Source organism: Tripterygium wilfordii, chromosome 13 (assembly GCF_013401445.1).
Source record: "Tripterygium wilfordii isolate XIE 37 chromosome 13, ASM1340144v1, whole genome shotgun sequence".
Classification (NCBI taxonomy): domain Eukaryota; kingdom Viridiplantae; phylum Streptophyta; class Magnoliopsida; order Celastrales; family Celastraceae; genus Tripterygium; species Tripterygium wilfordii.
Window position 1 is genome coordinate 3,259,641 of NC_052244.1, and position 20,927 is coordinate 3,280,567.

General features: G+C 38.3%; 3 protein-coding genes and 1 long non-coding RNA gene across 4 annotated transcripts; 2 read left to right on the forward strand and 2 right to left on the reverse strand.

Moving 5' to 3' along the window:
* Positions 1-3,380: 3,380 nt before the first annotated feature.
* On the reverse strand, positions 3,381-5,372 carry LOC120012432 (putative disease resistance protein At3g14460). The gene has a single exon (XM_038863855.1). The coding sequence runs from the start codon at positions 5,370-5,372 to the stop codon at positions 3,381-3,383; it is 1,992 nt and encodes a 663-aa protein (XP_038719783.1).
* Positions 5,373-8,735: 3,363 nt separating this feature from the next.
* Positions 8,736-11,878, reverse strand: LOC120013378 (putative disease resistance RPP13-like protein 1). The gene has a single exon (XM_038865167.1). It carries the CDS (start codon positions 11,768-11,770, stop codon positions 8,969-8,971), a length of 2,802 nt encoding a protein of 933 aa, XP_038721095.1. The 5' UTR covers positions 11,771-11,878; the 3' UTR covers positions 8,736-8,968.
* Positions 11,879-12,642: 764 nt separating this feature from the next.
* On the forward strand, positions 12,643-14,519 carry LOC120013379. The gene is made up of 2 exons (XM_038865168.1): positions 12,643-13,905; positions 14,217-14,519. Exons 1-2 carry the CDS (start codon positions 13,359-13,361, stop codon positions 14,252-14,254), a joined length of 585 nt encoding a protein of 194 aa, XP_038721096.1. The 5' UTR covers positions 12,643-13,358; the 3' UTR covers positions 14,255-14,519.
* A 4,737-nt stretch (positions 14,520-19,256) lies between these two features.
* Positions 19,257-19,966, forward strand: LOC120013380. Its single transcript, XR_005471408.1, has 2 exons — positions 19,257-19,352; positions 19,664-19,966. It is a non-coding gene; the product is annotated as an uncharacterized LOC120013380 (long non-coding RNA).
* The last annotated feature ends 961 nt before the right edge of the window (positions 19,967-20,927 follow it).

Here is a 20,927-nt window from a genome sequence, read left to right on the forward strand (position 1 = left end):
CCGTGAAAAACCATAAATTTCTTTTACTATATATGTTGAGTAGTAGTAATTAATGATTTATTGATCATTCTAACTAGCTAGATTTAGTTTATGCATGAATACTATATTTATGTTGTTAGTTATAGTGAGACACAGTACTGAAAGACTAGTTTTTTGAGTCAAAACTCAAAACCCAAGCTAGCTTCCACGAGCTTTCAAAATGACCAGAGATTGCAAAGTCGTCTTGGTTGATTGAAACATGTAGGGTGGGTGGGTGGCTTCCATCCATGAAAGACCTTTTCTTCTAGCTTTAATTATCATGACATCACGATTCCCTTAACAAATATATAAATATTGTGGGCCTATTTTGTTTTCGTGTTCTTGGGGAGGATTTTAGTGGTCACAAATCACAATATATATATATATATATGTATGTATGTATGTGTGTGTGTGTATGTATATATCCTTATCAACTTCATTGCTTTGCTTGCTTGTATTGGAAACTTCCTCGTGTTTAGCAATACAATACCACAAAATACCTTGACCTAGCTAGCTTCTTTGAAGGTTTGAAGTCGGAGCTAGTTGGTTTTAATTTGTGTCCTTGGTTAACAAATTATCTAGCTAGCTAGGGCATGCTAATTAGTTATTATGTAGAGATATATAGCCAATATTATTATATTTTTTGGCACATATATTTAGTAATTTTATAATATAGCTAATTAATATCCTATCTTTAATGTGAGTTTGATATTCGTTTCCGAGAATTATATATACATATATAGATAGAGGAATTTTTATATGTGCATCAACTTTACGTAATTGTTTTTCAATCATAGACGTGGCGGGTCTCACAACAAATCTGTAGCCCCCATTTTTGTTGTGATTTTATTGGATTTCGAGTGTGTATAGTTGATGTGTGCATGTGAAAATTCCTCTATATATATAGCACGTTAGTTATTAGTTAACTTCATAATATTTGTTCCTCATTTACAAATTGCTCTACTCCAAGCACATTGATAATGTAAATTTTTTTATGGCTCAATGTATAATGAACCAAAATTAAAGAAAAGCAAAAATCTCCAAAAAAGAGCAAGAAAGAATGAAAGAAATACGTTGTCCTATTTAGAAAAATAGAATTTGTCAACTCATTATCATGTATGGTCATCAGAAACGAAGATATGTTTTTAGGTTATTATTTTATTTTCTTTATTATTAATTTCTTTAAAGATTGAACTATGAAATAACAAAAAGGTGAATTTGATTTTAAATTAAAAAAGGTGAAATGATTATCTTACGGTATCCGTTCATCACAAGAAAAGTATAAAGAGAAAAAGCAAAACTAATCGGATAAAAGGAAGAATATATATATATACATATATATACACACACACACGACGTCGCTCTCTAACCTTTATTTTTCTTTCTCATTTTATCTTGAAATGGAATATTCTTTGCTTCTTTTTTTAGCTGGTTCAACCTAACCCTAATAATACCTTGAGAAGATGATAATTAAAGTTATTAATTTAAGTATCTATCTATAATTCTATATAATTAAAGTTCTTTCTCGGGATCGCCAAATTAGATGTATTTATGAGATTAAAGGACTTTTTCTTCTTCCTTTTCTTTTTATGTGAATTATGAGATTGAAGGTTGATTTTTGAAAAGCATAGAGGATGTTGTTGAAAATTTCAGCCTACTCACGTTCAAAGATATTGTATGCTTTGAGTTACTTGGTTTCGTGAATCGAAGATATTGTATGCTTTGAGTTATTCGGTTCCGTCAATACATCGATTCTGTATGATTTTGTTTCTTCAAAGGCAATTTAACTTAATGGTATTTGAGCCTAAAAAAGGCTTCAATATAGTAGGGGCATGAATTTCTTATAAACTCATATCCCTTGCGTTATCCAAGCAATGCGACTCGAGTTCTTTTGAAAATGATAAGATATTTGACGTAAGAAGAAGGTTTTGATCCGAATCATCTTGACTTGTCATATTATAAACCCAAGTGATGTGGGACATTATAAGTCATAACCATTATTTTTTTTTTGAGAAGACAAAGTCATAACCATTATTGAATACAGTCTTTTATTATAAATATATGTTTAAATATTTGAATTAGAAATTACCAAAAACAGAAACTATCGTGTTCAAAGATTCCAGGACGGTTCGTGGTCGGACAACAACACGTATTTATAAAATATTTACATGTTCGGACTCTAAATCAAATTGGATTTCGGATGTACTTAATTGACGAAACTCGGATGGATTTAAATTTGGACAAGTAAATCGAACAATAACCTAATCCGGATTAAGGTTCAAACAAGTAAATCGGACAAGATTATTGTGTTTGGATCAGAACCCGATTTTAAACAAGACAAAAATTTTGTTTTTAACCTGGATTTCGAACATATAACTGATGTTTAAACTTGATTTAATTCGAATCCGACAAATTGAATCATTTGAATCGGATAGAATTTTGTCACTCCTATTAACCCCTCCCTCAAATGTAAGGGAGGAAAATTAAAATTATGGTTACACCTAGAAGAAGAGAAGGAAGAAATAGCAAAACAATTAAACAACAATTCTAGGACATGAAAAGAGAGAAATAATGGAGCCAAACACGAGGGTTTAGCCTGTCAAACCCATGCAATAAAGTCCGATATTTTGCTCATCTGCACCCATGTTCAATTCTCTACACTCATGGACAAAAACACAACTATATATATATTTCAATGGGATTGAGGTCTTGGTGATGCTCCACCCCCACATGCCCTCCCAGGTTTCCCAAGAGACAAACCAGTGTTCAACTTCAGCCACCCTTGCTCTGGCGGGTTCCAACCATTTGGTACCCAGATCTTCTTCTTGTTCGAACCGCTTTTAGCCAACCAAGCGGGAAGCTATCAATTCTGGACCTGGATATGGAAAATCTATACACAGTCTAGAATTTAAAAATCAACTTTAATTAAGTTGATAAAACATGAAAACACTAGAGAAGTTCAAAATAACAAGTTCTATGTAAGTAGATAAATCAATCCCTCGTATAATCTCAAGTAGTCAAAGAATAATGATCACAAGAAGGAAACTGATAGAAAACACATACATACTACAATCCGAAAGAGCAATTTTCTTTTGTATCATTTGTAATCAGAGAGAGAAAAAGATCAAACGTGGAACCAAATGATGATAGTTTTTGAATGCATCAATCACACAGATCAGCATGTACAAAAGCATATCTGAAGAAACAAAATAAAATCCATCCCCTGACCCGAACTGAAAGTTCTTCAATACAGTTATTATTGCAATTCAGTCTAAGATTTCAAATTCAAACATGCAAACCTACCTGTACAAAAGCATATTACAGTATTGGAGTAGGCTGCTTCTTTTTTCCCCATCCAGCAATCAGCACTTTGAGTTAACAGAGGAAATCTCCTCAAGATCAATCCAAATATGGGGCACATGAGACACTTTCTGCCAATCTTCGCCACTCTCAGAGTTGCACCGTTCCTTAAGTATAGGGCAATCTTTTACAAGAAGAAACTCAAGTGATGTTGGTAGTCCTTCAGGCAAGGAAGGAAGCTTCGGGCAGTCAATTATTTCCAAATGCTTGAGTGAGTCCAGGCCTGCAAATGAAGGAAGAGTAACAAGTTCCGGGCAGCACTGCATGGTCAGTTTAAGTAAGCATGGCAGATCACCAAGCTCTATTTCCTTCCATTCTTCCAAACCAAGCATGACATCGATTGACAGTTTCTCTAGTTTTGGAAATGCATAAACCACTTGACCTTGGTTGTTGTTTTTGAAAAACTGTTGGCTGATCTCTTTCACGCAGTTCATTTCATTTATGTAAAGAAACTTGAGTGAAGGTAAAGTACCAATAGAGGGGAGAAATTGACAATTTATGCACTTGTAGAAGGAGATACTGACAAGGTTGAAATATGATGGACTGCTGATCCAACTTGGAAGCTTCGAACCACTATAAAAATTTATTTTCAACTCCTGAAGATCTTTATGGGGTCGAAGATGTTCAAGAATTTCCTCTTGTTCATTAATTGTTTCAGAACATGAATCACTCCAGTTTAACTCCAACTTTTGAATGTACCTTTTCTCCCACAATGCTGCTTCAATAGCCTCTTTCGAATTGACCACATTTTCCAGCCTTACCAAGCAAAACTCTCCACTAAGGTTACTCATATTCTTCAGCTCCCCAATTCGGCACCCATCGTATTCACCAATAATAAATGCCGACAAGGTCTGAAGGTTGATCAAGCATCCCAAACTTGCAGGCATCGAATTCAATTGGCTGACCACATCTAAATCAAGATGCCGCAGATTTATTAGTTTTTTTGTGGCTTTCGGTAATCCAAGAAGGTTGAAACAACATCTGAGTTTTAGAGTCTGCAACTTTTGAAGGCAACCAACTGATTCGGGCAACCATTTGATTGGAGTCTCAGAGACATCAAGGTAAAGCAGAGACGTCATGCCCCCGATAGAGCTTGGAATTTCAAGTATGTCTAACTGACTCAAATTCAAGACAAGCAAACCCTTTAAGCTCAAAAAGATATCACGAGGAATGTGCTTGATGCATGAGCCATGATGTGGAAATAAAAGCAATGTCGATAGAAGCTCACATTTTTTGATAGCCACAGATGTCCTATGATTGATGTCCATGCAGCGCAGTGACAAACGGCGTGAACTTGCAGGGATATCATCCAGCTTGTTACCATCAAACATCAAACGTTCCCCAGTCTTAGCCTCATCCACTTTGTACTTGAACTTGTCACAACTATGATAGTATCCAGAAGTTACTATAAATCCCTCATCTAACAGACGACTGAAATACAGACTGCCTAAGTCTTCCATTCTCAATGTTGTTGATTCATTCATGATAAAACCTTCAGCTATCCATAACTGAATCAATGAATCTTTATCAAACTCGTAATCTAAAGGAAAGAGAGAAAAATAACTTTTCAAATCCTGAGCTAAAGGAAACGTCAGATCAGTTGCTAGACTAGCTGATTGATCACAGTCCGTAGTCCTCACATTCGATTGATATGTATCATCGGAATCGGATCTCCTCGGGAAACCGGCTCTGATAGCACTTTTTCCAGCGGAGAGGTTAACAGATTTGTGAGCAAAAGGTAAGCTTAAATTATCCAATTCCAGATTATCAAACCGTAGATTTTGCCCGAAAAGTACCAAAAATTCATTATCAGGCATGACATCCACTGCGCTTGCAGCAGGCTCTGGGTCGGACACGAACTCCATCTTGTTGGGAGTGTAAGGATTCGCAATGGAGGATATTGAGCCACAATCGACTGAATCCCAACTGACGGGAATCCCAACTGAAGATGTTTGTGAACTACTGGTGCCCTCCACCTTTGACCTCTTATACATATTTCCTGACGCATGCAACCGGAAGTTAATTCAAAGAGTTTTGGAAAAAAGGCAAAGTAAAAATTATGTCTACAAAACCCTCGTAATGATATATATATATGAATAGGAAACCTAATAAGTATAGAAAATCGAATACTACTTGGAAACAAATAAAGAAATTCAAAAGAGACTAAAACTCCCCCGTAAATAGGGAAAACGTTACTTTCCGGCCTTCATTTGAACTCTTCAACTGGGTTTCACCCGGACTGCCCTAGCTAGATTTCAATTCAGTCATTAAAAAGATATTTGGGTCTCATAACTCCAAGCGGATCAAAAGTTATGGCAACTTCATTGCTTTGCTTGCTTTTATTGGAAACTTCCTTGTGTTGAGCAATACAAAACCACAAAATACCTTGACGTAGCTAGCTTCTTTGAAGGTTTGAAGTCGGAGCTAGTTGGTTTTAATTTGTGTCCTTGGTTAACAAATTATCTAGCTAGCTAGGGCATGCTAATTTGTTATTATGTAGAGATATATAGCCAATATTATTATACTTTTTTGGCACATACATTTAGTAATTTTATAAGATAGCTAATTAATGTCCTATCTTTAATGTGAGTTTGATATTGGTTTCTGAGCATTATATATACATATATAGATAGAGGAATTTTCACATGCGCATCAACTTTACGAACTTATTTTTCAATCATAGATGTAACGAGTCCCATAACAAATATGTAGCCCACATTTTTGTTGTGGTTTATTATAACTATTGGATTTCAAGTGCGTATACTTTGTGTGCATGTGAGAATTCCTATATATATAACACGTTAGTTATTAGTTAACTTCGTAATATTTGTTCCTCATTTACAAATTGCTCTACTCCAAGCAATTTGATAATGTAAATTTTTTTTTATGGCTCAATGTATAATGAACCAAATTAAAGAAAAGCAAAAATCTCCAAAAAAGAGCAAGAAAGAATGAAAGAAATACGTTGTTAGAATTTGTCAACTCATTATCATGTATGGTCATTAGAAACTAGTGGAAGATAAGTTTTTAGGTTATTATTTTATTTTCTTTATTATTAATTTCTTTAAAGATTGAACAATGAAATAACAAAAAGGTGAATTTGATTTTAAATTAAAAAAGGTGAACATGATTATCTGACGGTATCCGTTCATCACAAGAAAAAGATAAAGAGAAAAGGCAAAACTAATCGGATAAAAGGAAGAATATATATATATATACATATATATACACACACACACGAAGTCGCTCTCTAACCTTTATTTTTCTTTCTCATTTTATCTTGAAATGGAATATTCTTTGCTTCTTTTTTAGCTGGTTCAACCTAACCCTAATAATACCTTGAGAGGATAATAATTAAAGTTATTAATTTAAGTATCTATCCATAATTCTATAGAATTAAAGTTCTTTCTCGGGATCGCCAAAAGAAATGTTCAGTATTGGACCTATAAATAGGGCGACAAATAGATATTAATTAGATGTATTTATGAGGTTAAAGGGCTTTTTTCTTCTTCCTTCTCTTTTTATGTGAATTATGAGATTGAAGGTCGATTTTTGAAAAGTATAGAGATTGTTGTTGAAAATTTCAGCCTACTCACGTTCAAAGATATTGTATGTTTTTGGGTTATTCGATTCCGTGGATACATCGATTCTGTATGATTTTGTTTCTCCATAGGCCATTTAACTTAATGGTATTTGAGCCTAAAAAAGGCTTCACTATAGTAGTAGGGGGCATGAATTTCTTATAAACTCATATCCCTTGCGTTATCCAAGCAATGTGACTCCAATTCTTTTGAAAATGATAAGATATTTGGTGTAAGAAGAAGGTGTTGATCCGAATCATCTTGACTTGTGATATTATAAACCCAAGTGATGTGGGACATTATAAGTCATAACCATTATTTTTTTTTTTTGAGAAGACAAAGTCATAACCATTATTGAATACAGTCTTTTATTATAAATATATGGAAATGAGTTTTAACATAATTATTACCAAAAACAGAAACTATTGTGTGAAGAGTACTATTCAAATTCGAGTTTTCAGAAACTTAATATGAGTTTGGTTCATGGGCTTACGAATAATGTGTATTGAGCAGTACTTCTAAAAGTCCAAGCCCATTGCATTTGGTGGGCTTTCAATCAATGGTGATGAGTAATGGGCCCACGGGACCAGATTTAGACAAGCTTTTTTTGATAAGCGGATTTAGACAAACTTAAGCCTGTAATTTTTTATTTTTATAAAAGAGGGTGGTTACCTCTGAAGAAAAAAAATAAAAAAGATTCCAGGACGGTTCGTGGTCGGACAATAACACGTATTTATGAAATATTTATATGTTCTGACTCTAAATCAAATTGGATTTCGGACGTACTTAATTGACCAAACCCGGATGGGGTTTAAATTTGGACAAGTAAATAGAACAATAACCTAATCCGGATTAAGGATCAAACAAGTAAATCGGACAAGATTATTGTGTTAGGACCAGAACCCGATTTTAAACAAGACAAAAAATTTTGCTTTTGGACCTGGATTTCGAACATATAGCTGATGTTCAAACTTGATTTAATTCGAATCTGACAAATTGAGTCATTCGAATCGGATAAAATTTTGTCACTCCTATTATCCCCTCCCTCAAATATAAGGGAGGCAAATTATGGTTACACCTAGAAGAAGAGAAGGAAGAAACAGCAAAACAATTAAACAACAATTCTAGGACATGAAAAGAGAAATAAAGGAGCCAAACACGAGGAATTAGCCTGTCAAACCCATGCAATAAAGTCCGATATTCTGCTCATCTGCTACCATGTTCAATTCTCTACACTCATGGACAAAAACACAACTATATATTTCAATGGGACTGAGGTCTTGGTGATTCTCCACCCCCACATGGCCTTCCAGGTTTCCCAAGAGACAAACCAGTGTTCAACTTAAGCCACCCTTGTTCTGGCGGGTTCCAACCGTTTGGTACCCAGATCTTCTTCTTGTTGGAACAGCTTTTAGCCAACTAAACAGGAAGCTATCAATTCTGGACCTGGATATGGAAAATCTATACACAATCTAGAATTTAAAAATCAACTTCAATAAGTTGATAAAACATGAAAACACCAGAAAGTTTCAAAAGAACAAGTTTTAAGTAAGCAGAGAAATCAATCCTCTCACAGTCTCAAGTTGTCAAGAATAATGATCACAAGAAGGATGCAGATACAAAACTCATACTGCAAACCGAGAGAGCAATTTTTTCATGGTCACAAAAACACATTATGATTTATTATTTGTAATCAGAGAGGGAAAAAGATCAAACTTGGAACCAAATGATGATAGTTTTTGAATGCATCAATCACACAGATCAGCCTGTACAATATTTGAAGAAAAACAAAATAAAATCCATTCCCTTGACCTGAAAGTTCTTCAATACAGTTCTTATTGCAATTCATTCTAAGATTTGAAATTCAAACAGGCAAATCGACCTGTACAAAAGCATATTTTAAGTTACATTTACAAATATAATAAACATTAACAATACAGTATTGCCTTATTGGAGTAGCAGCTTCTTTTTGTTTTCCTTATCCGGCAATCAGCACTTTGAGTAACGATCTATATTTGAGAGGAAATCTCCTCAAGATCAATCCAAACATGGGGCACATGAGATACTTTCTGCCAATCTTCACCACTCTCAGAGCTACACCGTTCCTTAAGTACAGGGCAATCTTTTACAAGAAGAAACTCAAGTGATGTTGGTAGTCCTTCAGGCAAGGAAGGAAGCTTCGGGCAGTCAATTATTTCCAAATGCTTGAGTGAGTCCAGGCCTGAAAATGAAGGAAGAGTAACAAGTTTCGGGCAGCACTGCATGGTCAGTTTAAGTAAGCATGGCAGATCACCAAGCTCTATTTCCTTCCATTCTTCCAAACCAAGCATTACATCAATTGACAGTTTCTCTAGTTTTGAAAATGCACAATCCACATGACCTGGGTTGTTGTTTTTGAAAAACTGTCGGCTGATCTCTTTCACGCAGTTCATTTCATTTATGTGAAGAAACTTGAGCGAAGGTAAAGTACCAATAGAGGGGAGAAATTGACAATTTCTGCACTTGTAGAAGGAGATACTGACAAGGTTGAAATATGATGGACTGCTGATCCAACTTGGAAGCTTCGAACCACTATAGAAATTCATTTTCAACTCCTGAAGATTTTTATGGGGTCGAAGATGTTCAAGAATTTCCTCTTGTTCATTAATTGTTTCAGAACACGAATCACTCCATTTTAACTCCAACTTTTGAATGTACCTTTTCTCCCACAATGCTGCTTCAATAGCCTCTTTCGAATTGACCACATTTTCCAGCCTTACCAAGCAAAACTCTCCACTAAGGTTACTCATATTCTTCAGTTCCCCAATTCGACACCCATCGTATTCACCAATAATAAATGCTGACAAGGTCTGAAGGTTGATCAAGTATCCCAAACTTGCAGGCATTGAATTCAATTGGCGGACCACATCTAAATCAAGATGCCGCAGATTTATTAGTTTTTTTGTGGCTTTCGGTAATCCAAGAAGGTTGAAACAACATCTGAGTTTTAGAGTCTGCAACTTTTGAAGGCAACCAACTGATTCGGGCAACCATTTGATTGGAGTCTCAGAGACATCAAGGTAAAGCAGAGACATCATGCCCCCGATAGAGCTTGGAATTTCAAGTATGTCTAACTGACTCAAATTCAAGACAAGCAAACCCTTTAAGCTCAAAAAGATATCACGAGGAATGTGCTTGATGCAGGAGCCATGATGTGGAAATAAAAGCAACGACGATAGAAGCTCACATTTTTTGATAGCCACAGATGTCCTATGATTGATGTCCATGCAGCGCAGTGACAAACGACGTGAACTTGCAGGGATATCATCCAGCTTGTTACCATCAAACATCAAACGTTCCCCAATCTTAGCCTCATTCACTTTGTACTTGAACTTGTCACAACTATGATAGTATCCAGAAGTTACTATAAATCCCTCACCTAACAGACGATCGAAATACTTTCTGCCTAAGTCTTCCTTTCTCAATGTTGTTGATTCATACATGATAAAACCTTCAGCTATCCATAACTGAATCAATGAATCTTTATCAAACTCGTAATCTAAAGGGAAGAGAGAAAAATACCCTTTCAAATCCTCAGGTAAAGGAATCCTCAGATCAGTTGCTAGACTAGCTGATTGATCACAGTCCGTAGGCCTCACATTCGATTGATAGGTCTCATTGGATCTCGGGAAACCGGCTGTGATAGCCCTTTTTCCAGCGGAGAGGTTAACAGTTTTGGGAGCAAAAGGCAAGCTTAAATTATTCCATTCCAGATGATCAAACCGTCGATCCAGATCCAGATGTACCAAGAATTCATTATCAGGCAGGACATCCGCTGCACTTGCTGCAGGCTCTGGGCCGAACACGAACTCCATCTTGTCGGGGGTGTACGGATTCACAATGGAGGGCATAGAGCTACAATCGACTGAATTCCAACCGACGGGAATCCCACCAGAAGATGTTTGTGAACTATTGGTGTCGTCCACCTTCGACCTCTTAAGCCGATTTCCACAATTATGTTGTCCCCTGTACACCACCTCTACTGTATCCTTTTTAGGTTGCGCTACCTTCTTAGCGAAACATCCTAAGGTATGTCCATGCGTACACTTGTAATAACTTCTAGGAGCGATCTCGCCTAGTACATCTTTTTGCCCATATTTCCTCCATGTAAATCCATCTTCAGGTAATACACTACTGCCATCAAGAGGAAGAGGATGAACAACCGTCCACTTAGTTTCAGAAGGCCGGAGTCCTTTTTTCAGTTCAATTATGGGCTCCACTGCTGTCTGCCCCACCTCAGTGCCCTCAGAACGATCGGGGCTATCATCTTTGGACGACCGCTGCGAAGATGTTTGTGAACTATTGGTGCCGTCCACCTTCGACCTCTTAAGCAGATTTCGACAATTATGTTGTCCCCTGTACACCACCTCTACTGTATCCTTTTTAGGTTGCGCTACCTTCGTAGCGAAACATCCTAAGTTATGTCTATGCGTACACCTGTAATAACTTCTAGGAGCGATCTCGCCTATTACATCTTTTTGCCCATACTTCCTCCATGTAAATCCATCTTCAGGTAATACACTACCGCCATCAAGAGGAAGAGGAAGAACAACCGTCCACTCAGTTTGAGAAGGCCGGAGCCGTTTTTTCGGTTCAATTATGGGCTCCACTGCAGTCTGTCCCACCTCAGTGCCCTCGGAACTATCGGGGCTATCATCTTCGGACGACCGCTGCTGCTTCTGAAAGGTCAACACGTAATCCGCGAAAGCCATGTCGTCTTCAGAAATTGGAGATGAAGGTAAACAAAACTCCTGAGACTTTGAAGGGTCCATAACGAAGTGCGGATTCTCAAATCGGAACTGCAATCGCAGTAGTAGAAACCATAAGAATGATAACCCTAGAGCGAAGGATCGACAGATCTGCAAATCCAGGAAAGCAAATGAAAGAGAAAATGTTCGAGGGAATGGTTGACTCACAACATAATTTTTAAAATCGAATAGTAAATTTTTAATAAATAATAAAATAATAATATTTAGAAATATACTAACTATACATAACTCAAAAATAAAAAATGAAATATATCGATCAATGCCATAAATTAATATATCTTATGTTACTTGAATTTTTGACAAACTTGTGCTTTGAGTTAAAAGCTTGACATAATCCAAGAAATGGGCTCAAACCTGAATAAGGCTCCTTTGTTAGCCCAATTCAAATCTCATTTTGGCACCCACACACACGGGCCACATGCCCACTAGTGCAAAAATGGATTTAATTCATCCTCAAATGCACTAAAATACAAAACCCTAAATTCCTCTCCCTTTTTCATCTCTTTGAACTCTCCGCCGGCTCTCTCTCGTGAATCATGATCTCCTCTCTTCTTACACCATTCCAATCTGCCACACACTTCACAAGATCCATAATGATAATATTAAATATTATTCTCCTACTGTTGTTGCTTGACTCTTACCTATAACGTAGCTGGCAATTTTATACTAATATTCCTCCATTAATCAAGCAGCTGATTATGATGACTGGATCAACGGGACAGAACCGCTAGCTGGCAACTTTATGCTAATATTCCTCCATTAATCAAGGGGAGTGACCAGACCTTGATTGATTGTAATCATATGGGTTGACTGTAATATTTAGAATAGGAAAACGCATGTCATAGAATGATCTCACTCTTGTATATAACATCGGTTTACATCATAATGAAGATATACTTTTTACAACAATTACGTTTCTTTATATGGTATCGGAGCCTTTAGGTTTCTCTTTCTCCTAAAACACCATCATCATTCTTCAGTCATCCTATTTTCAATGTCCACCGACGGTGAGAAGACACCGGAGAAATCCGAGACACTCAACAATTCCGCTGCCAACAAGTTCGATGATCCGAACAATCCTTTGTACCTCCATCACTCGGATCAACCAGGATTGGTCCTTGTTACACAGCTCTTAACTCAGAACAATTACCCTATCTGGAGCCATGCCATGCTCATGGCTCTCACCACCAAGAACAAAGACGGGTTTGTCAATGGTGTTATCACAAAACCTCTTTCTGGAACAGCAGAAGCAGTCCGACAGTGGACTCGTTGTAATCTACTCGTCAAAGGATGGATTCTCAACACAATTTCCCCGGCCATTGCAGAAAGTGTCATGTACAATGACACTGCTTTAGCACTTTGGAACGAGCTTCAAGAGTGATTCTCTCAAAACAATAGTGTGGATCTCTTTCATATTGAACAAGAAATTCATGACTGTGTCCAAGGTGGCACAAATATTGGTGAATACTACACCAAGCTAAAAACTCTATGGGATAAGCGAGATGCATTAAGCCCTCTTCCACCTTGCACTGGTGACACAGCAAAGGCACTATTCCAATATCAACAAACGCAGCGCACCATAAAGTTCCTCATGGGACTTAATGAAGTTTATGCCCCGGCTCGCGGACAATTTCTACTTATGGATCCTCTACCATCGGTCAACAAGGTATTCTCTCTCATTACTCAGGATGAAAAACAACGGGCTATTTCTTCGCAGGTTGTGGGCAGGACACCAGAATCTGTGGCCTTCGCTGTCAAGAATGGAATATCCCATTCTAATAGATCATATGCCCCAAGGAACGCCCATCTCAAATGTGACCGATGCAATATCACGGGACACACTACTGATAACTGTCGAGCACATCTAAAGTGTGACTATTGTGGTTTTAAAGGCCATACTGTTGATGCATGTCGTAAATTGAAGCGAGCCAACTTCCATGGAGACAAAAAGGGGAACTCGGGTTTTTCTTCCAAAGCCCATTATGCTGAATACAAGCCTGACAATTCTACATCAGAATCTCCATCTTACCACCTCACTGCAGATCAATATCATAATTTACTTGCTCTCATTGATCAGACCAAGACAACTTCCATGGCAAATCAAGTGAGCTCAGCCTCAACAATAAGCAACCTTTCAGGTACTACGCCATGTGTCAATGTTTTTAGTTCCGAAACTGATTGGTTCTTTGATACAGGAGCAACCGATCACATGGTATGCTCAACCAGGTTTATGTACTCCAGCACTCCCATTTCCAATCGTCATGTACATTTGCCAAACCAAGCTCTTGCTCGTGTCACCCACATAGGCACAATACGGTTCTCCGAAAATTTTATCCTATATAATGTGCTTTGTGTTCCCTCTTTTCGCTTAAATTTAATATCTGTCGCAAATCTTACCAAGACTTCCTCCTGTACTGCTACCTTCACTAATCATCTTTGTTTCATTCAGGACCGACACTCGGGGAAGACGATTGGGACGGGCATTGAGCGAGAAGGCCTCTACTACTTGGATATCACGAAAACATCTGGGTGCTTCTCTGTTTCGGCAGCCGTCTCCACCAATCCTGATCTTTGGCATCAACGTCTTGGTCATCCTTCCAATAAGAGTTTGCAAGCTCTGTCTTTACTTACCAAGACTATTCCATTTTGTTCTGTTGATAGTTGTTCAATTTGTCCCCTTGCTAAACAGACTCGCAAACCTTTTAGTTTGAGTTCTATCAATACAAATGCAGTTTTTGAATTAATTCATGTTGATATATGGGGGGGTTACCATACACCCACACTCACTGGGTCAAAGTATTTTCTTACCATTGTTGATGATTTTTCGCGATGAACATGGGTCTATTTATTACTTCGAAAATCCGATGCCCGTGATTCTCTCATTACATTCATTAATTTTGTTGCAACGCAATTTTCATCTCGAGTAAAAATCGTTCGCAGTGACAATGGCCCTGAGTTTTCCATGCCCCAATTTTTTTCTGACAAGGGTATCCTCCATCAAACCAGTTGTGTCTCTACTCCACAACAAAATGGAGTGGTTGAACGTAAACATCGACACCTCCTCAATGTTGCCCGAGCTCTCCTTTTTCAAGCCCATCTACCCAAGCATTTTTGGGGTGATGCAATCCTCACTGCTACATATCTCATTAATCGAACACCCACGCCAGTACTTCACGGCCGAACTCCGTTTGAAGTTCTTTTTAACAAACCACCAACCTACTCTCACCTTCGTGTTTTTGGTTGTCTCTGTTTTGCCTCTACTTACCCTCACCGTCCAGCCAAATTTGAGCCTCGCTCTGTTCCCTGTTTATTCCTTGGTTATCCCTATGCCACCAAAGGTTACCGGGTATATGCATTAGATACAAGAAAAATTTTTCTCTCAAGAGATGTCATTTTCCATGAACATATTTTCCCTCACTATCCCCCAATTCCCCACCAAACACATCCACCCTCCCGACTTCTATCCACTCCTCCTTATGAAGATTGGACACCTGCCCCACTCATTTCCCCACCTGAACCAGACTCTCCTCCTACTCTTGTCCCCACACCAACCCCCATCCCCGATTCTGATCTTTCTTCTTATGCCGTTCCACAACCTATTGCCTCCCCTCCCACATTGCCTCCCTCTCCTCTAGTCTCTCTTTCTCCTGCACCACGGTTGCGTCGATCAACTCAAGCACCCAGCTATCTTCAGCATTACCACGTAGAGGCTTCCTTACCGTCTCGGTCTCTCCCTTCGTCCAACTCAGTGTCGACTGACCACAAAGGTATCTCTTACCCTTTATCTACCTGTATTACCTATGATAGACTCTCTCCTACACACCGTGTTTTTGCCGCTTCCATTTCAGCTGTCAAGGAACCCACTTCCTTTGCCCAAGCAATTCAGGATCCCAAATGGCGTGCTGCCATGGATGACGAACTTCATGCCCTCACAGCAAATGGTACTTGGTCTCTTCAATCCTTACCTTCAAACAAGAAAGCTGTCGGCTGCAAATGGGTTTACAAAATCAAATTCCTTCCTGATGGCACTATTGATCGCTACAAAGCTCGTTTGGTTGCCAAGGGTTATAGTCAAATTGAAGGGTTCGACTATCGGGAAACTTTTGCACCGGTTGCCAAGTTGGTCACCGTCCGTCTTTTACTTGCCATTGCTGCCACCAAGAATTGGTTTCTTCGCCAACTCGACGTTAGCAACGCCTTTCTTCATGGTGATCTCGACGAGGATGTTTATATGTCTCTTCATCCCGGTTTCGGACAAAAAGGGGAGACACGAGTATGCAAGCTACACAAGTCTCTATATGGCCTCAAGCAAGCTTCTCGTCAATGGTTTATCAAACTGTCCTCTGCTCTCAAACATGCCGGTTTTCATTCCTCCCGATCAGATCACTCATTGTTTGTCCGAACCCGTGGGAATTCTCTCACTGCCCTACTTGTATACGTGGATGACATTATTTTAACTGGCGATAATTTACAAGATATCGAAGACACAAAGGCTCATCTCATGCAACATTTCAAGTTAAAAGATTTGGGTGATCTGAAGTATTTCTTGGGATTGGAAATAGCGCGATCCACAAAAGGAATTGCTCTTTCTCAACGAAAATACGCACTTGAAATATTAGATGATTCTGGATACTTGGGAGTCAAGCCTGCAAATTCACCAATGGAACAAAATCCATCACTTAGCAAGGATGAAGGCGAGTACATTAAAGATCCTTCTTCTTATCGCCGACTTGTTGGGAGGCTAATATATTTAACCATCACACGGCCAGATTTGGTGTATGCAGTGCACATCCTTAGCCAATTTATGAACAAGCCTCGGGTCCCACATCTAGAAGCAGCCCACCGAGTCTTACGCTATCTTAAACACACGCCAGGACAAGGAATTTTTCTTGCTGCAAATAGTTCATTACAGTTGAATGCATATTGTGATGCAGATTGGGCCCGATGCCGAGACACACGAAGATCTACAACAGGTTTTTGTATCTTCCTCGGTCACTCACTCGTCTCATGGAAAACTAAGAGGCAAACCACAGTATCACGCTCCAGTGCGGAAGCAGAATATCGATCTATGGCATCAGTTGCTTGTGAAATAACTTGGCTTAAATATGTTCTACATGATTTGGGAGTAAGACATCCACAGGCGGTCAGATTGTATTGCGACAATAAAGCGGCTCTTCACATTGCCTCCAATCCTGTGTTTCATGAGCGTACTAAGCATATAGAGATAGATTGTCATCTTGTGAGAGAGAAGATACAAGCTGGGACAATTAAAACCTTTCACATATCCACATTGAAGCAGCCAGCAGATATATTTACCAAATCTTTGGGTCTCCCGCAATTTTCAAATTTATTATGCAAGTTAGGAATGATCAATATCTATTCCAACTTGAAGGGGAGTATTAAATATTATTCTCCTACTGTTGTCGCTTGACTCTTACCTATAACGTAGCTGGCAATTTTATACTAATATTCCTCCATTAATCAAGCAGCTGATTATGATGACTGGATCAACGGGACAGAACCGCTAGCTGGCAACTTTATGCTAATATTCCTCCATTAATCAAGGGGAGTGACCAGACCTTGATTGATTGTAATCATATGGGTTGACTGTAATATTTAGAATAGGAAAACGTATGTCATAGAATGATCTCACTCTTGTATATAACATCGGTTTACATCATAATGAAGAAATACTTTTTACAACAATTACGTTTCTTTACAGATAAGTTGTTCTTCTCTCATTCTCCTCCATCACGGCAGATTACAGACTACAGAGTCGCATACTCCATCGCCTAGACTCCCGCTGTGAATTCAAGACAGATGTTGAGCATTATCAGGCATGAATTCAAGTCTCAAGGCAGTAGAAAGCTCAAATTCAATAACCCAAACTATACTACACATCTAAATGGAAGGATGTGAGCTGAGATGCTGATCCTGGGCTGAAGAGAGAGATCGAGACTCGTCGTTGCCTTTCAACCTTAGAGTTGGGGGTGCCATTGTGGTCACTGGTTGCCGTCGTGAGAACTGAGTGGAGGTTGGAGAGAGATCAAGACTCGAGAGAAGCAGAGAAGACTTGGGGCAATTTTAAGTATTTTTATTGTCAAGCGATTTTTCGTGAAAATCATCGGCTCATGAGTTTTATGATTTTACGAGTTAATTCACGGTACCTCATGGTTCAACGTAAAAACGATATTTTTCATGTAAAAAATCGTGGACATCGTCTGTTCACGAATTTCACGATCGAACCGATAGGTCAATCCAGGTTTAAAAATTATGTTTTCGAACACTGCCATTTAAAAAGAAAAAGAAAATAAGGCTGATTGATGTAACATGTCAGAAAGACCCTGGAGCCCAAACACGGACCCTCCCAAAAAAAACCTTCCAAAGCGAGTTTTTTTTTTTTTTTGGGCGGTACCTCTTTTGATATGTGTCCCATGTCTTTTTGAGTGGGTCTCACGCCAAAAGGTAAGGGTTTTTTTTTTTAAAGTTTTTTTTGCTGTGGGTTCTGTATCATGATGGATATATTTTTTATATTTCTTTTTTGTGGGTTTAGGACTTTTTATTAAATATATTTAAATATTGTATATTATTAATATTAAATATATTAATATTTATATTAAATAGATTAATTTAATAAAATGAAATAAATATAATAATTAATATTTATATTCAAATGAAATAAATAAAATTTTAAAAAATACAAATAACATATATTTTACACAATTTAACTGCTAACAACAGTTAACAACTCTATCAAAATTCTAAGAATGAGAGATAGCCTGGTTGGTCAGGTTCTTTGTCCAGGACCTTGAGGTTCAGAGTTCTATTCTTACCAGGGGCTCACCAGGGGGTTTGGGATTTGGGTAGTTTTCCATCCGTTATGGTGGCCTTCATGCCCCTTGGGCATGGCTTAGCGTGTGTGTGGCCTGTGGACCCTTCAAAAAAAAAAAAAAAAAACTCTATCAAAGTTCTCATAAGCTTATTTCAGAGCTTTAAGTTTAGTTTTTTTCAGTTAGCGTTGAAAATCAACATAACCGCTTTGTCAAACACACACTCTTTATGTCGATGGCAGTGAGGCACAACGCTATCGACTCCATCGTATTAGACTCTGTTTAGATGGGCGGATAAGACTCCGTATAATATAAAACTATCATCTCATGAAGTTATCATGTGTTTAGACGATTTTTAAAATAAAAAATATAACTTTATAGAAAAGTGATTCTTATACGATGTCAGTCATACAATATCAAAACACATTCGATTAGTTTTTATTTTATATGAAACACTTAGTATAAAAAATAACATATCAAATGACAAAAAAGACTCTCACTCTCATTTTAATTGGGGGTAATCTAGACATATTATTACAAATATTATATTATACAAGCCTAATTTCATATTCTTTTCAAATATTTGATAGGATTAAATTATACATCAATTTATAAAATGATTAAATTATACATTAGATAGAAAAATTATAAACTCTAATTTCAATATCATAATTTACTTGCTCTCATTGATCAGACCAAGACAACTTCCATGGCAAATCAAGTGAGCTCAGCCTCAACAATAAGCAACCTTTCAGGTACTACGCCATGTGTCAATGTTTTTAGTTCCGAAACTGATTGGTTCTTTGATACAGGAGCAACCGATCACATGGTATGCTCAACCAGGTTTATGTACTCCAGCACTCCCATTTCCAATCGTCATGTACATTTGCCAAACCAAGCTCTTGCTCGTGTCACCCACATAGGCACAATACGGTTCTCCGAAAATTTTATCCTATATAATGTGCTTTGTGTTCCCTCTTTTCGCTTAAATTTAATATCTGTCGCAAATCTTACCAAGACTTCCTCCTGTACTGCTACCTTCACTAATCATCTTTGTTTCATTCAGGACCGACACTCGGGGAAGACGATTGGGACGGGCATTGAGCGAGAAGGCCTCTACTACTTGGATATCACGAAAACATCTGGGTGCTTCTCTGTTTCGGCAGCCGTCTCCACCAATCCTGATCTTTGGCATCAACGTCTTGGTCATCCTTCCAATAAGAGTTTGCAAGCTCTGTCTTTACTTACCAAGACTATTCCATTTTGTTCTGTTGATAGTTGTTCAATTTGTCCCCTTGCTAAACAGACTCGCAAACCTTTTAGTTTGAGTTCTATCAATACAAATGCAGTTTTTGAATTAATTCATGTTGATATATGGGGGGGTTACCATACACCCACACTCACTGGGTCAAAGTATTTTCTTACCATTGTTGATGATTTTTCGCGATGAACATGGGTCTATTTATTACTTCGAAAATCCGATGCCCGTGATTCTCTCATTACATTCATTAATTTTGTTGCAACGCAATTTTCATCTCGAGTAAAAATCGTTCGCAGTGACAATGGCCCTGAGTTTTCCATGCCCCAATTTTTTTCTGACAAGGGTATCCTCCATCAAACCAGTTGTGTCTCTACTCCACAACAAAATGGAGTGGTTGAACGTAAACATCGACACCTCCTCAATGTTGCCCGAGCTCTCCTTTTTCAAGCCCATCTACCCAAGCATTTTTGGGGTGATGCAATCCTCACTGCTACATATCTCATTAATCGAACACCCACGCCAGTACTTCACGGCCGAACTCCGTTTGAAGTTCTTTTTAACAAACCACCAACCTACTCTCACCTTCGTGTTTTTGGTTGTCTCTGTTTTGCCTCTACTTACCCTCACCGTCCAGCCAAATTTGAGCCTCGCTCTGTTCCCTGTTTATTCCTTGGTTATCCCTATGCCACCAAAGGTTACCGGGTATATGCATTAGATACAAGAAAAATTTTTCTCTCAAGAGATGTCATTTTCCATGAACATATTTTCCCTCACTATCCCCCAATTCCCCACCAAACACATCCACCCTCCCGACTTCTATCCACTCCTCCTTATGAAGATTGGACACCTGCCCCACTCATTTCCCCACCTGAACCAGACTCTCCTCCTACTCTTGTCCCCACACCAACCCCCATCCCCGATTCTGATCTTTCTTCTTATGCCGTTCCACAACCTATTGCCTCCCCTCCCACATTGCCTCCCTCTCCTCTAGTCTCTCTTTCTCCTGCACCACGGTTGCGTCGATCAACTCAAGCACCCAGCTATCTTCAGCATTACCACGTAGAGGCTT